The 19,671-nt window shown below is 39.1% G+C and overlaps 1 protein-coding gene across 3 annotated transcripts in view; it reads left to right on the top strand.

The window, feature by feature from the left end:
- LOC126278125 (probable ATP-dependent RNA helicase spindle-E) overlaps positions 1-19,671 on the top strand; it is a 224,970-nt gene that overhangs the window by 30,985 nt on the left and 174,314 nt on the right. For all 3 annotated transcript variants that reach the window (XM_049978013.1, XM_049978012.1, XM_049978011.1), the window contains 5 exons: positions 1,838-2,042; positions 10,178-10,363; positions 16,993-17,214; positions 17,364-17,567; positions 17,711-17,884. In XM_049978013.1, coding sequence (XP_049833970.1) covers positions 1,857-2,042; positions 10,178-10,363; positions 16,993-17,214; positions 17,364-17,567; positions 17,711-17,884 — 972 coding nt within the window. In that variant the 5' untranslated portion in view covers positions 1,838-1,856. The remainder of the gene's footprint in view (positions 1-1,837; positions 2,043-10,177; positions 10,364-16,992; positions 17,215-17,363; positions 17,568-17,710; positions 17,885-19,671) is intronic.

Below are 19,671 nucleotides of genomic sequence, written 5' to 3'. Positions count from 1 at the left end.
TAGGTTTGCCTTTCCTTAATCTTTCTTCTAAGATAAGTCGTAGGGTAAGTATTGCCTCACATGTCCCAATATTTCTACGGAATCCAAACTGATCTTCCCCAAGGTTGGCTTCTACTAGTTTTTCCATTCGTCTGTAAAGCATTCGCGTTGGTATTTTGCAGCTGTGGCTTATTAAACTGATTGTTTGGTTATTTTCACATCTGTCAACACCTGCTTTCTTTGGGATTGGAATTATTATATTATTCTTGAAGTCTGAGGGTATTTCGCCTGTTTCATACATCTTGCTCACCAGATGGTAGAGTTTTGTCAGGACTGGCTCTCCCGAGGCCATCTGTAGTTCTAATGGAATGTTGTCTACTCCCGGGGCCTTGTTTCGACTCAGGTCTTTCAGTGCTCTGTCAAACTCTTCACGCAGTATTGTATATCCCATTTCGTCTTCATCTACATTCTCTTCCATTTCCAGAATATTGTCCTCAAGTATATCGCCCTTGTATAGACCCTCTATATACTCCTTCCACCTTTCTGCTTTGCTTAGAACTGGGTTGCCACCTGAGCTCTTGATATTCATACACGTGATTCTCTTCTCTCCAAAGGTGTCGTTAATTTTCCTGTAGGCACTATCTATCTTACCCCTAGTGCATTACGTGCCATCAAACTGTGAAATATGGGGGAAGTGGTGGTGTTACAGTATGGAGATGTTTTTTTGTGACTAGGGTGTGTTTCCCATGTTTTATTTAGAAAACACTAAATACAGAAGCATGTGGAACGCATTTTACAGCATTGAGTACTGGGTACAGTAGAGGAACAGTTTGGAGATGAGTGTTTGTATCAGTATAATGCTCCCTGTCAAAAAACACCATCTGCGAGGCAATGGTTTGTAGACAATAACATTCCTGAAAAGAACTGGCATGCCCAAAGCCCTGTTCTGAACCCAGTGGAACACTCTTAAGATAAGTTAGAATTACAACTCTACTCCAGACCCAGTGTTCATCATCATTACCATCTCTGGTTGTGCCTCTTCAGGGAAAATGGGCTGGCTGCCATTCCTCCACAGGCATTCAGACAACACACTGAAAGTGTCCCCCAGCACAGTTCAAGCTGTCGAGAGAGGCAATACAACCTTGTCACAAAACATGTAAATGTATAGTACACTGAGGTGCATTGTGGCCATGCATCATCAAAGAGAAAATCAGTGTACTACATGTATTTACAGGTGTTACACCTGTGTGTAAAATTGTGAGGCACAAGCAACTCTCTCAACTGAAAATTACCAGTTAGAGTCCATGGGTAAAGAATGTATGAATAAATAAATAAATCATTTGTATTTCAGGCTTTGAAAGTAGTCAGTTTCTAGCTGTTAGTTATTAGTAAATGTTGGAAGTTGAACAGTTCTCTTAACATCATCTTATACTTTTTACTGCAGTGCAGGTCAAAATTTGAAGTGTAAAAACTGTGTAAGATTGTAACAAATGCCCTATAAGTCATCGTGGAAGAAAACGTTGGTCTTGAAAGCCTGCTTTGAACTATTATCTTTCAATGATAACTAAGCTAATCCTACTCACAATTTTAATGACAGTGTATTGGATGTAGACAAAGCTAGAAGATGTAACAATAGTTTCATAAATTTTGTAGCACAGTTTAATAGTGGCAATTTTATGTTAACCATACAAGCATTACCTGTGTCATCGTCAGTACATATTTGTAAACATATATTGTCTTTGTCTACCTAAGACTGTTGTAGATTTTTGTTAGATATTATCTTTATTTGTATAAATGACTGAATCGGCATGTGGCAATTTGTAATTTCTACTACTAATATTTCAATTTGATATTTCAGATTGACAAATACATACAGGATGGATTTAATGGACTTTTTTGATCTTTCAAAAGAGTTCAAACCTGTGCTTGTGGAAGGTAGTCAGACTCAAGTGCAGCTGAAGGAACTCAGGCAAAATATTGTTATTGAAGAGTACAAAAAGACACACAAAGGAAAGGAATATGCCACAGAATATCAGAAAATGGAAGAAGAGGAAATAAAAGGGGTAGATTATTTTGTGAAGAGGCTGAATATTTGTATGGGTATAAATCAAATACAGATCACACACTTTAGCTTGGCCCACGACTGGAGAATGTGGAACCTAGGGATCAACATGTAGCACACTGTCTGTTGGGACAAGCCCTGCCTCCTCTTCCAAGGGCAGCCAGCTTATAGTTTATCAAAGAAACAAATATTTAATGCATGAATGTGTCCTTAGAAGGACCACGTACAGCCCCTGCTCTCATTTTTGTAAAATCAACACTACAGTCACAGTTGCTAGTTATTGTCGTGGCTCGCATACTCTTCTGTAGCTAAGGTTAGGAACGAGTGTAAATATTGTGGAGCGACATTGAGTCAGACAACCTTCACTGATCATAGAGGGATCAAGTTAAAGTGTGTAATCTGTATTAACAAGACATCAATGTACTGAGTGTGCACTGTTGACAAGCATGTGAGACAATATGTATGACGTATGGGTGGGAATGTTAAGTGGGATGATGGTGGGTGGTTATACTTAGTAATGTACATAATGTCTGAACAACAGGTTCATTGTGTAACTGCACAATACAGAATCATCAAATGTCTTACTAGCGAAAACTTGAAATTCGCAGAAATTTTGTAGTAACTGAAATCAGCATTCAGTGATGAAAGACTTCAAAGACGTAGTGTGCTTGTCTAGCATATCGTGTCCATAAATGGTTAAACATGAGAACTGTGATCGTAGTCCATGGATGAGCATTATAGTGAGAACAGTAATGTTATATTGAAGGCAACCAATATTTGACAATTTCCAAAACTGTGTTTTCTATTAAGTTGTGGTTGCTATCAAGTTGTCATTACAAATCAACTAGATTACCAAAAAGTGTACTCCACGTGGGTCTCGTGCCTTTAGACTGAAAAATAAAAGAGAAAAAGCGTACAGGCTTGTGAAATGTGCTGAACAATGTCTGCAAATGAAAGGGATGATTTTTTGCCTGTGACAAAACTTGGATACACCCTCTACATTCCTGAGTCAAATTAAGCCAGATTGTCAGAGGAAGTATGAAGCCACTCCAATGAAACCCAAGCATTGACTGTAAGCTGGTAAGCTGCTTGTGATAGGCTTTTCTGACTGGTGTAGCATATTGCACATTGATTTCTTCGAGGGCTGTAACACCATCAACTCTGTGTATCACTATGATATTTTTTTTTAGAGAGGTTAGACTCACTTATCGCAGTAAATGACAACTAACCAATAGGAAAAGTCATTATTCTTCACAACAATATCCACCCCCATTCTGTAACTCTTTATTTCATAGAAATGAGAAGAAAGTGAGAGGGGAACCAATCAACCACTTGTCTTACACTCCAGACATATTGCCCTACAATTTTCATGTCTTTAGGCCTCTAAAGGAGGCACTGAAATGTATAAGATTCCAGGCTGATACAGCTGTGGAAAGACTTTGTGTACAATTAGCTAGTGACATGACATCATTCTTTTATTATGTCGTCAAGAAAATACCAGTATGCTGAGCTAAGCACATTTCTGAAGTAGGAAGTTACATAGAAAAGTAATGTATACTTTTTATATTGTAAATTTAAAAATTGTTTATATTTGATAAGCTTTCATATTATATTTCACAAATATTTAAACAACAGCATCTTTTCAGGATAGTATAAGCAAAGCTGAAACTTCGTTGTGATTTTTAATCTGTATTACATGTCAGTATTTAATTATCTGGTAAACTCAGTTTTTATGCCTAAACATTACAGATGACTTTCCACATAGATGGCTTAAAGAGAAAATGATATTCCACATTGTATTTCTCAGGCTCTTTACTACACTGATCAGCCAGAACATTATGACCACTTACCTAATAGTCAGTAGTTTCACCTTTGGCACGGATAATAGTCGCAACACATCACCCCGTGGACAGAGCGAGGGCTTGGTAGGTCCCTGGAGGGAGATGGACCACATCTGGCCACACAATTCACCTGTCGTCGTTGTCGTTGTCGTTGTTGTTGTTGTTGTTGTTGTTGTTGTTGTCTTCAGTCCTGAGACTGATTTGATGCAGCACTCCATGCTACTCTATCCTGTGCAACCTTCTTCATCTCCCGGTACTTATTGCAACCTACATCCTTCTGGATCTGCTTAGTGTATTCATCTCTTGGTCTCCCTCTACGATTTTTACCCCCCGCACTGCTCTCCAGTGCTAAATTTGTGATCCCTTGATGCCTCAGAACATGTCCTACCAACCGGTCTCTTCTTCTAGTCAAGTTGTGCCACAAATTTCTCTTCTCCCCAATAGTGTTCAATACCTCCTCATTAGTTATGTGATCTACCCATCTAATATTCAGCATTCTTCTGTAGCACCACATTTCAAAAACTTCTATTCTCTTCTTGTCCAGACTAGTTATTGTCCATGTTTCACTTCCATACATGGCTACACTCCATACAAATACTTTCAGAAACGACTTCCTGACACTTAAATCTATACTCGATGTTAACAAATTTCTCTTCTTCAGAAACACTTTTCTTGCCATTGCCAGTCTACATTTTATATCGTCTCTACTTCGACCATCATCAGTTATTTTGCTCCCCAAATAGCAAAACTCCTTTACTACTTTAAGTGTCTCATTTCCTAATCTAATTCCCTCAGCAGCACCCGACTTAATTTGACTACGTTCCATTATCCTCATTTTGCTTTTGTTGATATTTATCTTATATCCTCCTTTCAAGACACTGTCCATTCCATTCAACTGCTCTTCCAACTCCTTTACTGTCTCTGACAGAATTACAATGTCATCGGTGAATCTCAAAGTTTTTATTTCTTCTCCACAGATTTTAATACCTACTCCGAATTTTTCTTTTGTTATCCTTTACTGCTTGCTCAATATACAGATTGAATAACATCGGGGAGAGGCTACAACCCTGTCTCTCTCACTTCCCAACCACTGTTTCCCTTTCATGTCCCTCGACTCTTGTAACTGCCATCCTTGCTTAGCCATTTTGCACTTCCTGTCGTCTCACTTTTGAGACTTCTCATCCCTCAAAGCTACCCATTCTTCTTCTACTGTACCTCTTTCCTATGACATTACTGGGCCTATATTCGAAGGTGAATGTTTCTTTTGATAGTTTTCTTTACCACTATTCTGACTACATTGGTGTACTCTAGCTAGATTAGTGTCATGTCTCTTATAATTACTATTACTGCTATTGTTATTTATTAGCGAATTTTGACTTTCACTGTGATGTACATTCTCGTTCCTGTCTTTGTTTAGGGCATCAAGTGCATCTACAAAGGATAACAATTCTTCTACAGTCTTCCACCCACTACATAATATACCTTTCCTAGCATAGGTAGGTAATCGCCTTATTGAGATCCTAACTAAGTCTTCTTCCTCCATAGGTTTATCTAAGTACTTTTCCCATGATAAATGCCAGTCAAAATACCTTCTCATTGTTCCCCACATACTGTTATAATACTTTGGATCCCGGAAATCAGATAATAATTTTTTGGGCACTCATTGACCAATACTTCTTAAACTTTTCCTGGAAGTCGGCCCAAGATGAAAAATTCTCCATGTTCACAGTGCCCCATTCTGAAGCCTCTCCTAAACGGTACCCTACTGCGAATTCTATCTTTTTTTAGTATTCCCAGTTTTTCGGCATGGCTAGGTTAAACAGTTTCAGAAAATGAGTTGGTTGTACGTCCCCGTCTGATTTAAATTTTGGTAACTGCCTGGATAGTCCTGAATTTGCTCCCCATTGTAGGTCCGTTAATGCTTCACTGGTTAACACCACGTTAGAAGAAATCACTTTTTTGTATACCTTATCCTGAAGAAGTTGGAATTCTTTCCATAAACTATGTATGCCTTTCTTTGTATCATTAAGTTCCAAAGCTAAATCTGAAGAAATGTTGTTAGGAGTTACCCTCTTGGCCACTTTTCTGTCTATTAACTGTTCTACTTGTTCCTCCAGATTGCTTATATTTGAGGTATCTGATGTTGCTAGTTTCTCTTTAAAATCCCTTTCCAAGGTATCAAATTGAGTGTTGAACAAAAGAAATTAGCTTATCTTGTTTGTCAATACGCTCCTTCAGGGTGTGCAACATCGAAGGTAACATTGCATACACTTTGAAATGATCCTAATTTTTCGGCAAGTTTTGTTTCTAAATTGTTAAATTTATCTTCAACCTCAAATTCTAATTTTTTAGTTGAATCTTGAAGTTGCTCATTCTGTCTCTGGTTAAATTCAGTAAATAGTTGTTTAACATAAGTATTCAAAGAACTAGTGAGTTCACTCTTTATATCTAACTTCAGATTTTGTACCTTATCATTTAAAGAATCAAATTCAGTCTTTAATAGAACTATATTCGCTGCTTGACTGTTCAAGGTTTCACTCTGAGCCTTTAAATTAGAATGTACTAAACCTACTACTCTCCTTAGGGCTTCATTCTGAGCATTTAAATTTTCACTTAGAGTGGCTGAATCGGCCTTCTGGCCATCCAACTTAGCATTTAGGTCATCGAATCTAGCATTTAGTTAAGTATTTACTGAGTCTAACTTTAGACTTAGTCCTTTAATTAAATGTGCCACTTCAGTCCAGTCTGGTGTGTACCTATTCACTGCCATGGCCAGGGCTGGTCCTGAAGTTTGTTGCTGTTCTTGATCCATAATTTTATTGATCTTAGACCTAGTGATCATCTAAAAGAAATTTCACCACTGAGTACAATAACTACACTAAAAGTTTATTATTCACTCGTCCCCTCAACTTTATTAAAAAAAAAAATATTGTTTTTCGCTCACCCATAGCAGAGTTCTAGCTGTGTTGGTGAGTGAATGTGTAATCAGTGCCGGAGAACAGCACTGCCGCCGGTGGCATCGGACATTGGTTTCAGTGTCGTCATCGGTGAGTGGAGTCAGCACTGGTGAGCAGCAGCTGTTGCAGTTGGCGTCGGTGACTGGTTACTGTGTTGGTGCCTGCATGATGCACGCGTGTGAAGACTGCTTACTCCCCATAACTGATCTTCTTAGTCAAAAATTGAGGTCTTCTCTCCAGTTTTCTTCGCTATTACTTTCCCACATCTTTTACAGTATTGCACTCGTGACTTTCTTCCATTTGTTTATTGGACTCAATACGATTTTTGGAAACAGTTCTCGTAACTTGTTATGACTGTTTGCTATGGCAACGCCTAATATCTTCTTTCCAAATTTAGTAGTTGCCGCCACAACTAACTTCTGCCGTCGAATATATGTAGCGCCACACAGTCATGCTTTGCAGGCACAAAGATAAATACTGGTGCCAAAACCTCTGCGTCAGAAAAAAAAAGGTGAAAAACAAGCTTTTTTTCTCTGCCCCGAGTTTCGACCACTACATTTTCGTACATTATCCAACGAAGTAAATACAAATTCCATATTGTTCATCATCGAATGTAGCAGCATTTCAATGTACTACGAAAATCCGACTGGCAAGACTGTTTGGGATGCTTGTCAATATCTCTACGTTCTGAATTTTTCCTACCTGTGGGAAGAGATGGTTGCTAATAGGAACTTTTATGAATTGTGAATCACATACAGAATTCTCTTCACCATAAGAATAGTACGAATGTAAACATTTTTCCTTGTATTCTATCGCGTTTGCTGCTATCTCATTTAAATCCTGTCTGCCTAATAAACTACGAAACTACAGTGAGACAACAGCAAATGTGGAAGAATATACATATCATGTCATGTTTATATTCGTATTATTCTTATGCCTAATAGTGATACAGTCAGAAATGAAGCACGGCAATTGACTATATTTTTAAATCTAAGATGACTCTAATTTTTGTGCAGAATGTAATGTACTAAAGAGGTGTCTGTGAAGATTTTCAAATGGAGAAAAGCTTTCCCTAAACTCTCGTTCAGAACATCTTCTATCATACACAGTCTATTATTTGGTTCTTGTTGATCAATATCAAAGAAAGCAGCAGTGTAAATAACAACAAATAGCAGTCTCTTGCCATTGTTTAGCTTATGAGACAATTCCTCTCTTATTTTTAATAGTATGCGGCGGTAGTGCGCACAAAAGCAAGCCATGCCGCGAGCGGCGATAGGCTGTAAACACTCATTATCAGAATGCGACAAACAGTGCACGACACAGTACAGTAATGCATTTTCAGCTTAAAGTGACGTAAACACCTATAACAAAGAGAACGGCACTTATCAGATCAAAGAAAAATAAGCAATCAATTCAAACCAGACGAAGCACGTGAAAAAGGAAGGGTACCCATATAAATAAGGACGGAGCGCGTGACACATAGCAATGGCTACCTGGTAAAGCTTAACTGCTAAGCTTAAGACTGGAACGAAACTACTGTAGCTATATCCTCATTCATTCGACCTAAATCGTGTCTCATATTACAATGGACCAACTTTGTTTCGATTTGGAGGTGTGGCCTAAAACTTCTCTCCCCTTGAATTTTTAGTCTCAAATTTCAGGTGCGGCTTAGATTCGGGAAATTTTTTTTCTTCAATTTCGAGTCTTATTTTTCAGGTGCGGCTTAGATTCGAGTAAATACGGTAGGTCACCACGTTCTAACATTTTCAGACGACAAGAGACAGTGTGGTATTGGGTTGCAAGGCACACACGTGTCTTAGTTCAGTTAACTTGCACGTTGTGTGTAGCCAATCCTCTTCTCTGGGTAATCAGCTACGTCGACCTCCCACAAACTTCTTCTCCGAAGACTATAGCTGGTTCAGGGAATTTATTAAAATACTTCTCGATCCTTGCAATAATTTTGGTATTTTTATAATACTTTTCAGTTCCATCACTTCATATTTTCAGCTTTCACAGATAATAACTCTGCAAGTTAACTTATCCCTTACATGTTAGACTGATTTACACATATTCAAATAACATACATGCATCTTGTTTCGTTCGCAGCCAAGACATGAAAAAAATTGAAAGTCTCTAGTCTCAAGCGAGTCCAATACATGAATGTGCATACCACACTATATTCAACTGTTCAGTAGTCTTTATTTACAATCACCACAGACACTAACACATCAAAGAATACAACATAAATATTTTTTGAGATCTCCTCATGTCTTCTGTGGCACTGGCGGCAAACGCTTGTCGTCATCAGTGACTCATCCCTCTTATAGTCTCCTAATAACAAACTTCTGACCTGCACATAGAAACAAGTGGATCGGTAGAAATGTTCTCATTCTCCCGCCTCGTACCTAAAATATCGATTGTTCGAGACAGTGAAATGTCGAGTGTTTCTAAAATTCTCCCTGAAATTCTTAAGGCACTACACCATCATTCATGTGTGCATTTCTTATGCAGTTTACACATTCCACATCACAACGCTTACCATGAGATTGATCAATGGAACACGTAACTAACTAACTCTCTCTCTCTCTCTCTCTCTCTCTCTCTCTCTCTCTCTCTCTCTCTTATGTGCATGCAGATAGGTGTGTGCACGCTTCTGACTGGATGCTCAATACTGGGATGCAGTTCACACAGTGGTCTGGGATGGAGGTTATCAGATGGAGGGGGTGGAGAGAGAGGGACAGGAAGCTGGGGGTGGGGATGACAATTTTTCAGCACTCTTTTTCTGAGATGCTGAATGAAATCTTCTGTTTGAGTGCTAGGTCTGCCATGTCTCTGATTATACACTTTCAAACCTGGGACATGTGTTTCAGAACTAATGACTTTCAAAGCTGTGATAGAAATTCAAACTTTTTAATTCAAAACATTGCACATGAACAAACTACCACTTACACACTCCTGGGATTTCGAAATCTCTGGTAGGGACTTTTTCAGTTGCCCTCCCTTACACTTGTTATCTCTCCTCATGGCTCCTCCATACACACCAAATTCTCAATATTGTGCAAGCATTGAGGTGTAGTAGTTTACAGTTATAAACTGGCCGATGTTCAAAAAAACTTGTTCCATGCTACCAAATTTACTATCAAAATGGTGATAACTATCCAAAAAAATCTCTCTCTCGAAACCTGTTAATCAATTTTTATCCATTATAGGCTTTTGTGACATCAAGAAACAAACTGTATGTACACAAAAAGTAAATACATCTTCCAAATGCCCCTCCTCATTAGTAAAAACATTTCAGTGCGATTATATATGCAAATTAAATAGAACTTGTCTTTCAGGCAGCACAAGCGGGCCCTGGAAAGTCAGGTGAGAATTATCTTTCTCAGTTGGAAGAATTAACAAGTGTTTTTTCAACTGGCAATATTGATGACCTTATGCAAGAGGAACTGACACAAGTTTATGATAAATATGACTTTGATCAGAAAGCTAAAAATGTCCTTCCTATTTTGGAACATAAGCGAAAGGTTTGTAATTTTCATTTAAAAATTTTGCTATTTGTTTTGTTTTATGATGTACTTTAGTTAAATTAATGGTGATACGTGATCCAATAAAATTCTTTTATGTGATGGTTTAAAGCAGTATGTAAATATATTACTTATCCATGCATTCATCAGTTACTCTTGTGTAACAGAGTTTTCATTCAACAAGGAGACAAGAGAGATAACAGAGAAAGAACATGAAAGGAATAGAATCCACTCTAATGCTCTTATTGTTGGTTGTATAATGAGATGTTTGCTAGTTACAGCAACTTACACACAGATAAAATCAAATAGTGGAAAATCCAGGATGGAAAATGACAATATGGAAAAGGATTCATTGCAGCTCACCACACCGGACTGCAAGCAACTGCGTGTGATGAGAGAAGCAATCTTGGTGGGAAGGGTAAGGAGGAGGCTGGGGTTGGGATGAGAGGGATGACATGCAGGGGTGGGGAATGGTAAAGTATTTCTTGTAGGAGTATGCAGTGATGTGATGGGAACAGGTGAAGAAGGGCGAGGGGGGCAGACAAGTAGAAAAAAAAGAAAAGTAGAAAATGGGAAAAAAAGACTGTGGGTGTGTTGGTGGAATAGAAGGCTATTTAATGCTGGAGTGGGAGTAGGGAAGGAGATAGGTGGGTGAAGGACAGGGACTAACGAAGAAGGTTGAGGCTGGGGGGGGGGGGGGGGGGGGTGATTATGGGAACGATATATTGAAATTTTCAGAAAAGCAATTTGATTCTGGTGTTTGTAGGAAGGATCCAGATAGGCAGCTTTTGAAACAGTCATTGAAATGAAGCACGTTGTGTTGGGCAGCATGCTCAGCAACCAGGTGGTCCAGCTGTCTCTTGGCCACAGTTTGTTGGTGGCCATTCATTCTGACGGACAGCTTGTTGGTTGTCTTGCCCGTGTAGAATACAGTGCAGCGGTTGCATCTTGGTTTTAGATCACATTACTCCTTTCAGGTATAGCCCTGTCTTTGATGGGATAGGTGGCGCTTGTGACTGGAATGGAGTGGGTAGTGGTGGGAGGACATATGGGACAGGTCTTGCATCTACAGGGATGGATTAGAGATGGATGAGGATGTTTCAGAGGTTCAGTGGGCGGCAAAATATTATTGTCGGATGGTTGGAGATTACAGTGTGCAGAATATTCCTTATTTCAGAGCACAATGAGAGTTAGTCAAAACCATGATGAAAAGTGTCTTTTAGTTGCTCCAGTTCTGGGTGATGCTGAGTTATGAGGGGAGTTCTCATTTGTGGCTGGACAGTGGGGCTCAAGGAGGTGGTGGGTGACTGGTAAGATAAGGCACAGGAGATCTGTTTCAGTATAAGTTTGGGAGGGTTATTTTGGTCTGTGAAGGTGTCATGAGGCCCTTGGTATATTTGGAGAGGGTCTGCTTGTCTCTACAGTTACTACATCCACAAGTGGCTAGGCTCTGATGAAGTTACTGAAGTAGCCATCTTTGAGGTGGAGGTCAACATCGAGAAAGGTGGCTTGTGGGGTTGAGGAGGATGAGATAAGCAAATGGGAAAGAAGGTGTGGATGTTCTGGAGGGATGGGGATAGGGTATCCTCACACTCAGTCCAGAGCATGAAGATATCATCAGGGAATCTGCACCAGGTGAGGAGTTTAGGATTCTTGATGATGAGCAAGGATTCCTCTAGATAGCTCATTAATAGTTTGGCATAGGATGGTGTGTTGCAGGTTCCCGTTGCCATACTACAGATTTGTTTGTAGTTGATGCCTTCAAAGGTGAAGTAACTATGGTGAGGGTTTAGTTGTTCGTGGTGCCCATGTAAGGGGAGGTTGTAGGTATGGAATCAGTCAGGCATTGGGAAAGGTAGGTTCAATAGTGGCGAGGCCTTGGATGTTGGGTACATTAGGATAAATAGAGTTGGCATCAATAGTGATTTGCAGGCTGCAGTGTGATAAAGGAAGAGGAACAGTGGAGAGTTGGTGGAGGGAATGATTGGTGTCTTTTATATAGGGAGATAGGTTATGGGTAATACACTGAAGGTGCTGGTCTAGAAGAGCAAAGGTTCTCGCACTCAGTGAGGGCACAGTAACTGGCCACAATTGTGCATCCTGTGTGGTTGATTTTACAGACTTCAGGAAGTGTGTAGAAGGTGGGAGTGCGGGGAGTGGTAGGGGGAGGGGGATTGAGAGAGAGAGAGAGAGAGAGAGAGAGAGAGAGAGAGAGAGAGAGAGAGAGAGGGGGGGGGGAGGGGAGGGGGGTTATGGGATTGGCCTAAGGATTTGAGGAGAGATTGGAGATCCTGTTGGATTTCTGGAATGGGGTCATTTTGGCAGGGCTTGCAGGTGGATGAATCCAACAGCTGGCAGAGTCCTGCTTGGAAATCAGTCTGGTTCAAAACCACGGTGGTGGAGCCTTTGTCAGCAGGTAGAATTATAAGGTTGGGATCAGGTTTAAGGTGGTGGATTGCAGTTCTTTTTGTGGATGTAAGGTTAGCTTCCATGATGAGGTATTTGGGTAATGATGATGAGGCAAGATTTAAGCTTAAGAAATTCTGAAATATTAACAGAAGGTGATTTGGAGGCTGTGGGGGTGGGTGTCGTTTGGTTGGACGAGTGAACTGAGGCAGACAGGATTTAACATTGGTGCTGGGTGGAGTCTGATATGTAAGATAAGTGGCGAAAAAGTATTTTCACTGTAGGGATGAGGAGTAGGAGAGGAGGTCTAAGTCCACCATGACTGAATTTAGGAGTGGTGCAAACGGTAAGGCCTTTATAAAGGACTGATGTTTCTGTGGGGCTAAGACCAATGCACCCACTGTCTTTTATCCCTTCCTCCACTTCTCTCCTCCAACCCCTATCTAACCTCCCGACTGCACCTAGCTCCCCTACATTGTTCCCACCATGTCCCTGCATGCTCCCACAGACAGCACTTTTACTGTCCCCCACCCCCATGCTGCTATCCCCCCCCTCCCTCCCTGACCCAAACTGCTCCTTATCCCAACCATGCAGACTGCTTATCTCATCAGGCATTGTTCCTAGGAGTCCGCCCTTAGTGGCCATAGACAGTGGTCGTGTGTGTGTGTGTGTGTGTGTGTGTGTGTGTGTGTGTGTGTGTGTTTTTTGCCTACTGTAGAAGGAGACCTTTCAGTCAAAACCTCACGTTTTTAGTAGTCTTTTTGTTATGCCTGTCTGTGACTCGACATATCCTCCATATGCTGAGTACCAATCTATCCTTTTCAGAAGATTAACATACGGGTAACGTGTCCGTTTTGTAGTGTAAAAAATATCTTTTGAAATGAGAGAGAAGAAGGTGCATCAGAGTAAAGGACAATTCTGTATATCACTTGATGGAATGAATGCCATTTCAGGGCAAAGGTGGAAAAAATAATTCTCTGAAAAAGACTTCAACACTTTTGTGAAAGTTCCTAGAACTTTTACTTCTCTACACAAGGAAGCAGAGGAAAATATTATGAGACAACCAAAGGCCAAATATGTCTTCCACAACCCAAGTCAGTCAGAACCTGCCATATGCATGAAAGGAAGTTCATTCAGAGAAAAGAAACACCAATGAAATGAGACCAAAGGAGATTTTAGTACAGAAAGAGTGCACCAACTTTCCAGCTTAGCACTGACTGAGATGACACATTAAGACACTGGATTAAAGTCCATCGATCCATATATAAGTGTTCAGTAGTTTCCTCAAATCACCTAAGATGAATACTGAAGTTCCTGCAATATCATGGCTTTTCTTCCTAAAGCAACAGAGTAAAGATGTACAGGCCCCTACCTGCAACTGTTTTCCACTGTTCTAATGCAGACCAGAATCACCCCATTTGCTCTTGATGTACAATTGTATTGGTTCAGGATGAAGTGGAAATCATTGTCTGTTTTAGGGTACAGAGATTGTTTTATTGCTTGTCAGTAAATTTTAGGAAATATCATTAGACATTAATGTTGGCGAGGAGTGTCTCAAGAGCATGGCAGAGAGTGGAAAGATGTGTTGAAGCTTAATTAACAAAAGATCTGAACCTCATAGTTATCTCAAGAGGCTGGGTACATCCAGTCGTCAAGACATTGGAGCAGGTAAGACATATTAGACCTTCCAAAATCCATCTGCCCAGCCCGTTAAGTGTGTTTCAAGCCACGATAAGCATGTTTTCTGCTGAAAAACTAGTGCAGTGGCACAGTATGCTGCCCGCCTACTTGTCATGTCTTCGCTATTGTGTAGGATCAATTGCTAATGGGAAAGCGACTGACTGGGTGTAGGAGATAACACACTGCCAACAGTGGAGCCATCTTCTTAGACTTCTGATTGGCAGTGCTTATGATGTGGCTTATGGATGTTTGTTGTTGTGGTTTTCAGTTTGAAGACTGGTTTGACACAGCTCTCCACACTACTGTATCTGTGAAAGCCTCTTCATCTCTGTACAGTGAATGCAACCTACGTCCATTTGAACCTATTCGTTACTGTAGCCAAGCCTTGGTCAGCCTCTGCTATCACTCCCCTTTCGCCACTTCCATCTGTTATCAAATTGAGATGCTGAGTTGAGTTGTAGATAGGCACAATAAAAAGATGCCCCACAATAAACTTTTAGCCAATAAGGCATTGTTGACCAAGTCTGGCTTCAAGTGGCAGAGATTGTGGTCATTTAACTGTAAGTTGCATTTGCATGCATGCATGTGCATGTTTGCGTGTTTGTCTGTCTGGTTTGTGTTTATTTTTGACAGAGGTCTTGTTGGCCCGTAGCTTATTGTGTGACAGTCTTTTTGTTATGCCTACCTGCGACTAAGCATCTCCACCGTATGGTAAGTAGTGTTGATGACTCAGGACATGTCTTGTCAACTATTCCCACTTTATTCAGATTTTGCCATAATTTTTTTCCTCTAGTTCAGTTCAGTATCCTCTCATTAGTAATAAAATCTAATCATCTTCAGCATTTTTCTGCAGTACCACATTTTAAAAATTTCTTCTTGTCTGACCTGTTAATTGTTAATGTTTCACTTCTGTACAAAGCTACACTCTAAACAAATACCTTCAGAAAAGCTTTCCTAACACTTAATATTCGAAATTAACAAATTCCTCTTTTTCTGGAACACTTTTCTTGTTATTGCTAATCTGCATTTTATATCCTCCCTACTTCAGCCATCACCAGTTAGTTTGCTGCCCATCTACTACTTTTAGTGTCTCATTTCCTATTGTAATTCCATCAGCATCATCTGATTTCATTTGACTGTATTCCATTACCCCCATACTTTTGTTCATTTCACAACCACTTTTCAAGACATTGCCCGACCTGTTCAGCTGCTTGTTCAAGTCCGTGGCTGTCTCGTACAGAGTCAAAAAGTGAAAAATCTGGATGGAATAGCGACAGTCATATGAAAAGGATAGAGTGCTACTTACCATATAGAGATGTTGAGACACAACAAAAAGAATTCTATACATTTGAGCTTTTGGCCAAAAGACCTCCTTCTAAAATCGGAAACACACACACACACACACACACACACACACACACACACACACACACACACACATCACTCTGCCCACTGCTTCTGGCCACTGAGGTCGGACTCAGTGGCCAGAGACTTTGATCATGTGCTTGTGTTAGTGTGTATGTGTTTTCTACTTTAAAAGAAAGCATTTTAGCTCAAAGCCCAAATGTATTGCAGTTTTTGGTCGTGCCTGTTTGTGACTCAGTGTGTCTTTTTTTACAGCGAGTAGTAGTTGATCCTTTTCCTTACACTGTAAATATTCCAACCTGGACTTATAATATTATCAGAGTTACAATCTCAGTGTGAAATGTTATTATAATTGTTCAGCTGCATATTGATATTTCTTTTGTAAATAAAAACCACCTTTGCTTGCTGCAGAAGATGGCCACGCAAACAAACTTGTTAGCAGCATATTATTTTGTGATACAGAGGCAATCTTGAGACCGCTTGAGGACTTGCCCAATTTTTGTGGACAATTGCATGACTTGTGTTTTGGACCTTATAAATTTCATTTGAGCTTCAAATTCACACTGAAACTCTTAGAAGTGCATAGGTCTCCTTAACAGGCTAGCTTGAACCAGCCATAAGTGAACTATTTCTCAATTTGGAATTCTTTTTGGTATTTGATACAATTTTGTAATACGGTGTCTAGTTATAGGCCTATTTTTTTCTATTTGTATGATGTAATTGTTTCTCTGTTTTGTTTCTTTCGTACTGGGCAGTATTTATCACCTCACATATTGTATGCTAACCCACATAACAGCAACTGCTTGTAATCATTTTCTAATATCAGGTGCATGGTATTCCTTTGCATGAACCTTTGTTGAATATGCTATGCTTATAATTGTCAAAACATTCGCTGAAGTTTCAGATAATGCTCATCATGCAAGGTTTGAGATACTGATCTTGATTGTGATGAACAGTGTTCAGTTCCATCCAGTCAATGATTTATATTTTTGGACGTTTCCCAAAGTCTTATTATATGAATCCTGGAATGATTTCGCTATGAAGGAGGCTGCTAATATCTTTGCTAATCTTTTGCAAAGTAGCTATAGCTTTATATGTGACACTGCCAATGTTAAGAACAGTAATAATCTCCATACTCCAGTAGGAAGTTACTACTACCTGTATTCACATTTTTTCAGATTGTTTCTGTTATTGAGACAAACCAGGTCACTATAATTCAAGGATCTACTGGATGTGGGAAGACAACACAAGTCCCTCAGTTTATTTTAGATTCTTGTCGTGAGAAAAATAAGCCCTGCAGAATTATTGTGACTCAACCAAGAAGGATTGCAGCAATAACAGTTGCAAGACGAGTTTGCCAAGAACGTAATTGGGAACTAGGTTCTGTTGTTGGTTTCCAGGTAAGAAAGGCGATAACAATAATTTTAAACTCTCAAAATTGTTATATGTTGACTTGTGATAGGTGTCATTACTAATAATTATCATGGAAGTGATCTTTAATTTTTCCTTGTAACCACGGATTTTTTTTTTTCTTCCATCTTTTCACTAGGTTGGTCTGAAAGCAGAAACTTCGAGTGATACTCTTATTCTGTATTGTACAACAGGTGTACTGCTTCAAAAATTGATTGGCACTAAACATATGAGTAACTTTACTCATGTCATATTAGATGAAGTCCACGAACGAGATGAAGATACAGATTTTGCATTGTTGGTTGTCCGTAGGCTGTTGCGCACAGCATCTCCACATGTTAAGGTACCATATTTCCTGCATATTAATCTTGTGAATGTAACACCTTGTTACCTGACTGGAATGAATGACACTTAACAAGTTCCAGATGTTGATAAATGTCTTTCTGAATTTTTTACATAGTCTTAATACCTCAATTCTTTTACCAGGTTGTTCTGATGTCTGCAACTATTAATGTTGGAAGATTTTCCAATTACTTTTCATTTCCTATGAACAATAAATGGGAGCCAGCTCCTGTTATAGATCTTGATAAGTACAGAACAGGAAGACGTAATTACAGAATCAGTATTTACTATTTGTGTGAACTGAAGAAGATTGGGCCTGTAAGTACCCTTTTTAATAATATATGATGTTGATATAGCCAAGAAATAGTGAGCTCATTTTACAGAGAGGAACAGTTGCTATGGATTTTGGATTTGTCACATTTTGAAAAAAAACTAGAAGAGGATATCAGAGAACAAAATTGCTGTTTGATGATTAAAATCAAGCAATAGAATATCCAGGATGGAGTAATGACAATATTATGAATATTTGAATTTTGTAATATTGTGCTCTTTCATGAGCGTTATTCATATAGCCCCTGAACAAAGTGAGGAACTTAGTGAATCTGCCCTTTTACATGATACATATTACTATGCCCCCAAGACTTTTTCTTTGTAAACTGGAAGTTGTTCTCATTCCATCTGCATCTAACATTGTGTCTTAAATAATTGTCTCTTGTGGTAACTTGATAAAGATTCATGAGCATAACATGGCCCTTTTATACTACCCTGAAATTTCACCAGACTTGGTCATACATGGAGCTTGTCAAAGGCACGAAGTCAGTGTCCAGATAGTCTTCTAAGACACAGGAACTGAAATTGAGGATATCATCAGAGGCACGAAGTCAGTGTCTAGAGAGTCTTGTAAGAGACAGGGACTGAAATTGAGGGTATCAGAGAGCAAACAGAAATGTTGGATGTAATTTTCAACTTTTATTTTACAAAGGAGGATACAGAAGTACTGCCTCTGTTTATATCTGACATGTTGCAAAGATGAGTGATATGAATGAATGTTAGTACCAGTGCTGTCGAGAAACAGGCAGAATCGCCAAAAGTGAACAAGACCTAGTGCCAATATAATCCCTATCGTATTCTGTGCGGAATTTGCATGTAATCTATACAGAATTTGCATGGTTAATTTCTCAAGATCCCCTGCACAAAAATTATGCCCAGTAGCCGTGAGAAAGAAATGGTCATATCTGCCTACAAGAAAAATAGCAGATGTGATACAAAACATCGGTCGATGATTCATCTGGTACCAAAACTGCCCAAGTCACTGAAGGTATATTTTTCAGTGTGGATGGAAAACCTCTAGAGAACAAACAGTAATGGTCACAAACATTTTTCTTTCATAGTTGCATTCTTAATGCTTTGATATTTTAGTTATGTTGTTTTGTGAAAGGTGATTTGTGACAAAACCTTTTTAATTTTTGACTTGGTCATTTTTGTTGCAATTTTATATACTTTTCCTCCTTTTTTCTAAAACTGTACTCTTCTTAAATTCCAAAATCGTGTGACAAAACAGTTATATGAAAATAAAGTGACATTTTAACTACTTTTCTTTGTAGCAGTAAAAAATGCATTTCTACATTTCGTAACAACATATTGAAAAGAACATTAGAAAACTGAGGAGAAAACAAAATAGAGTTTTGTTCGTAGTTCAGTTTGATTTTGAACATAACATACAGAAAATTATTTGCAAATGAAGATGTATGTTGTTATAATCATTATTATGATACACTGTTTACACTTACTGAGTAATATTGTTGTTTAAGTCTTCATTTGCTCTCATTTAGACTACAATATCAGGCATTTCACATGAACCATAACATTACACTACAAAATAATGACAAAATCCAATTACAGTAAGAAAGCCATACACATGGAAATTAATGCAAAAGGTTGGTATTGGCAATGAACAAGTGAAGCATTATGACATCAAAGAATATACAATATAAGGAATTGTTTTGCCTACAGCTATTGTCACATTGTTGTGAGTCTGGCCTTACAGCGAGAGACTATGGTCGTGTGTGCGAGTTGCATTTGTATGTGTGTTCTGATGAAAGCCT

This window comes from Schistocerca gregaria, chromosome 6 (genome assembly GCF_023897955.1).
Source record: "Schistocerca gregaria isolate iqSchGreg1 chromosome 6, iqSchGreg1.2, whole genome shotgun sequence".
NCBI classification, from domain to species: Eukaryota; Metazoa; Arthropoda; class Insecta; order Orthoptera; family Acrididae; genus Schistocerca; species Schistocerca gregaria.
The sequence above is the reverse complement of the archived record's forward strand: the minus strand, read 5'-3'. Positions and strand labels throughout refer to the sequence as shown.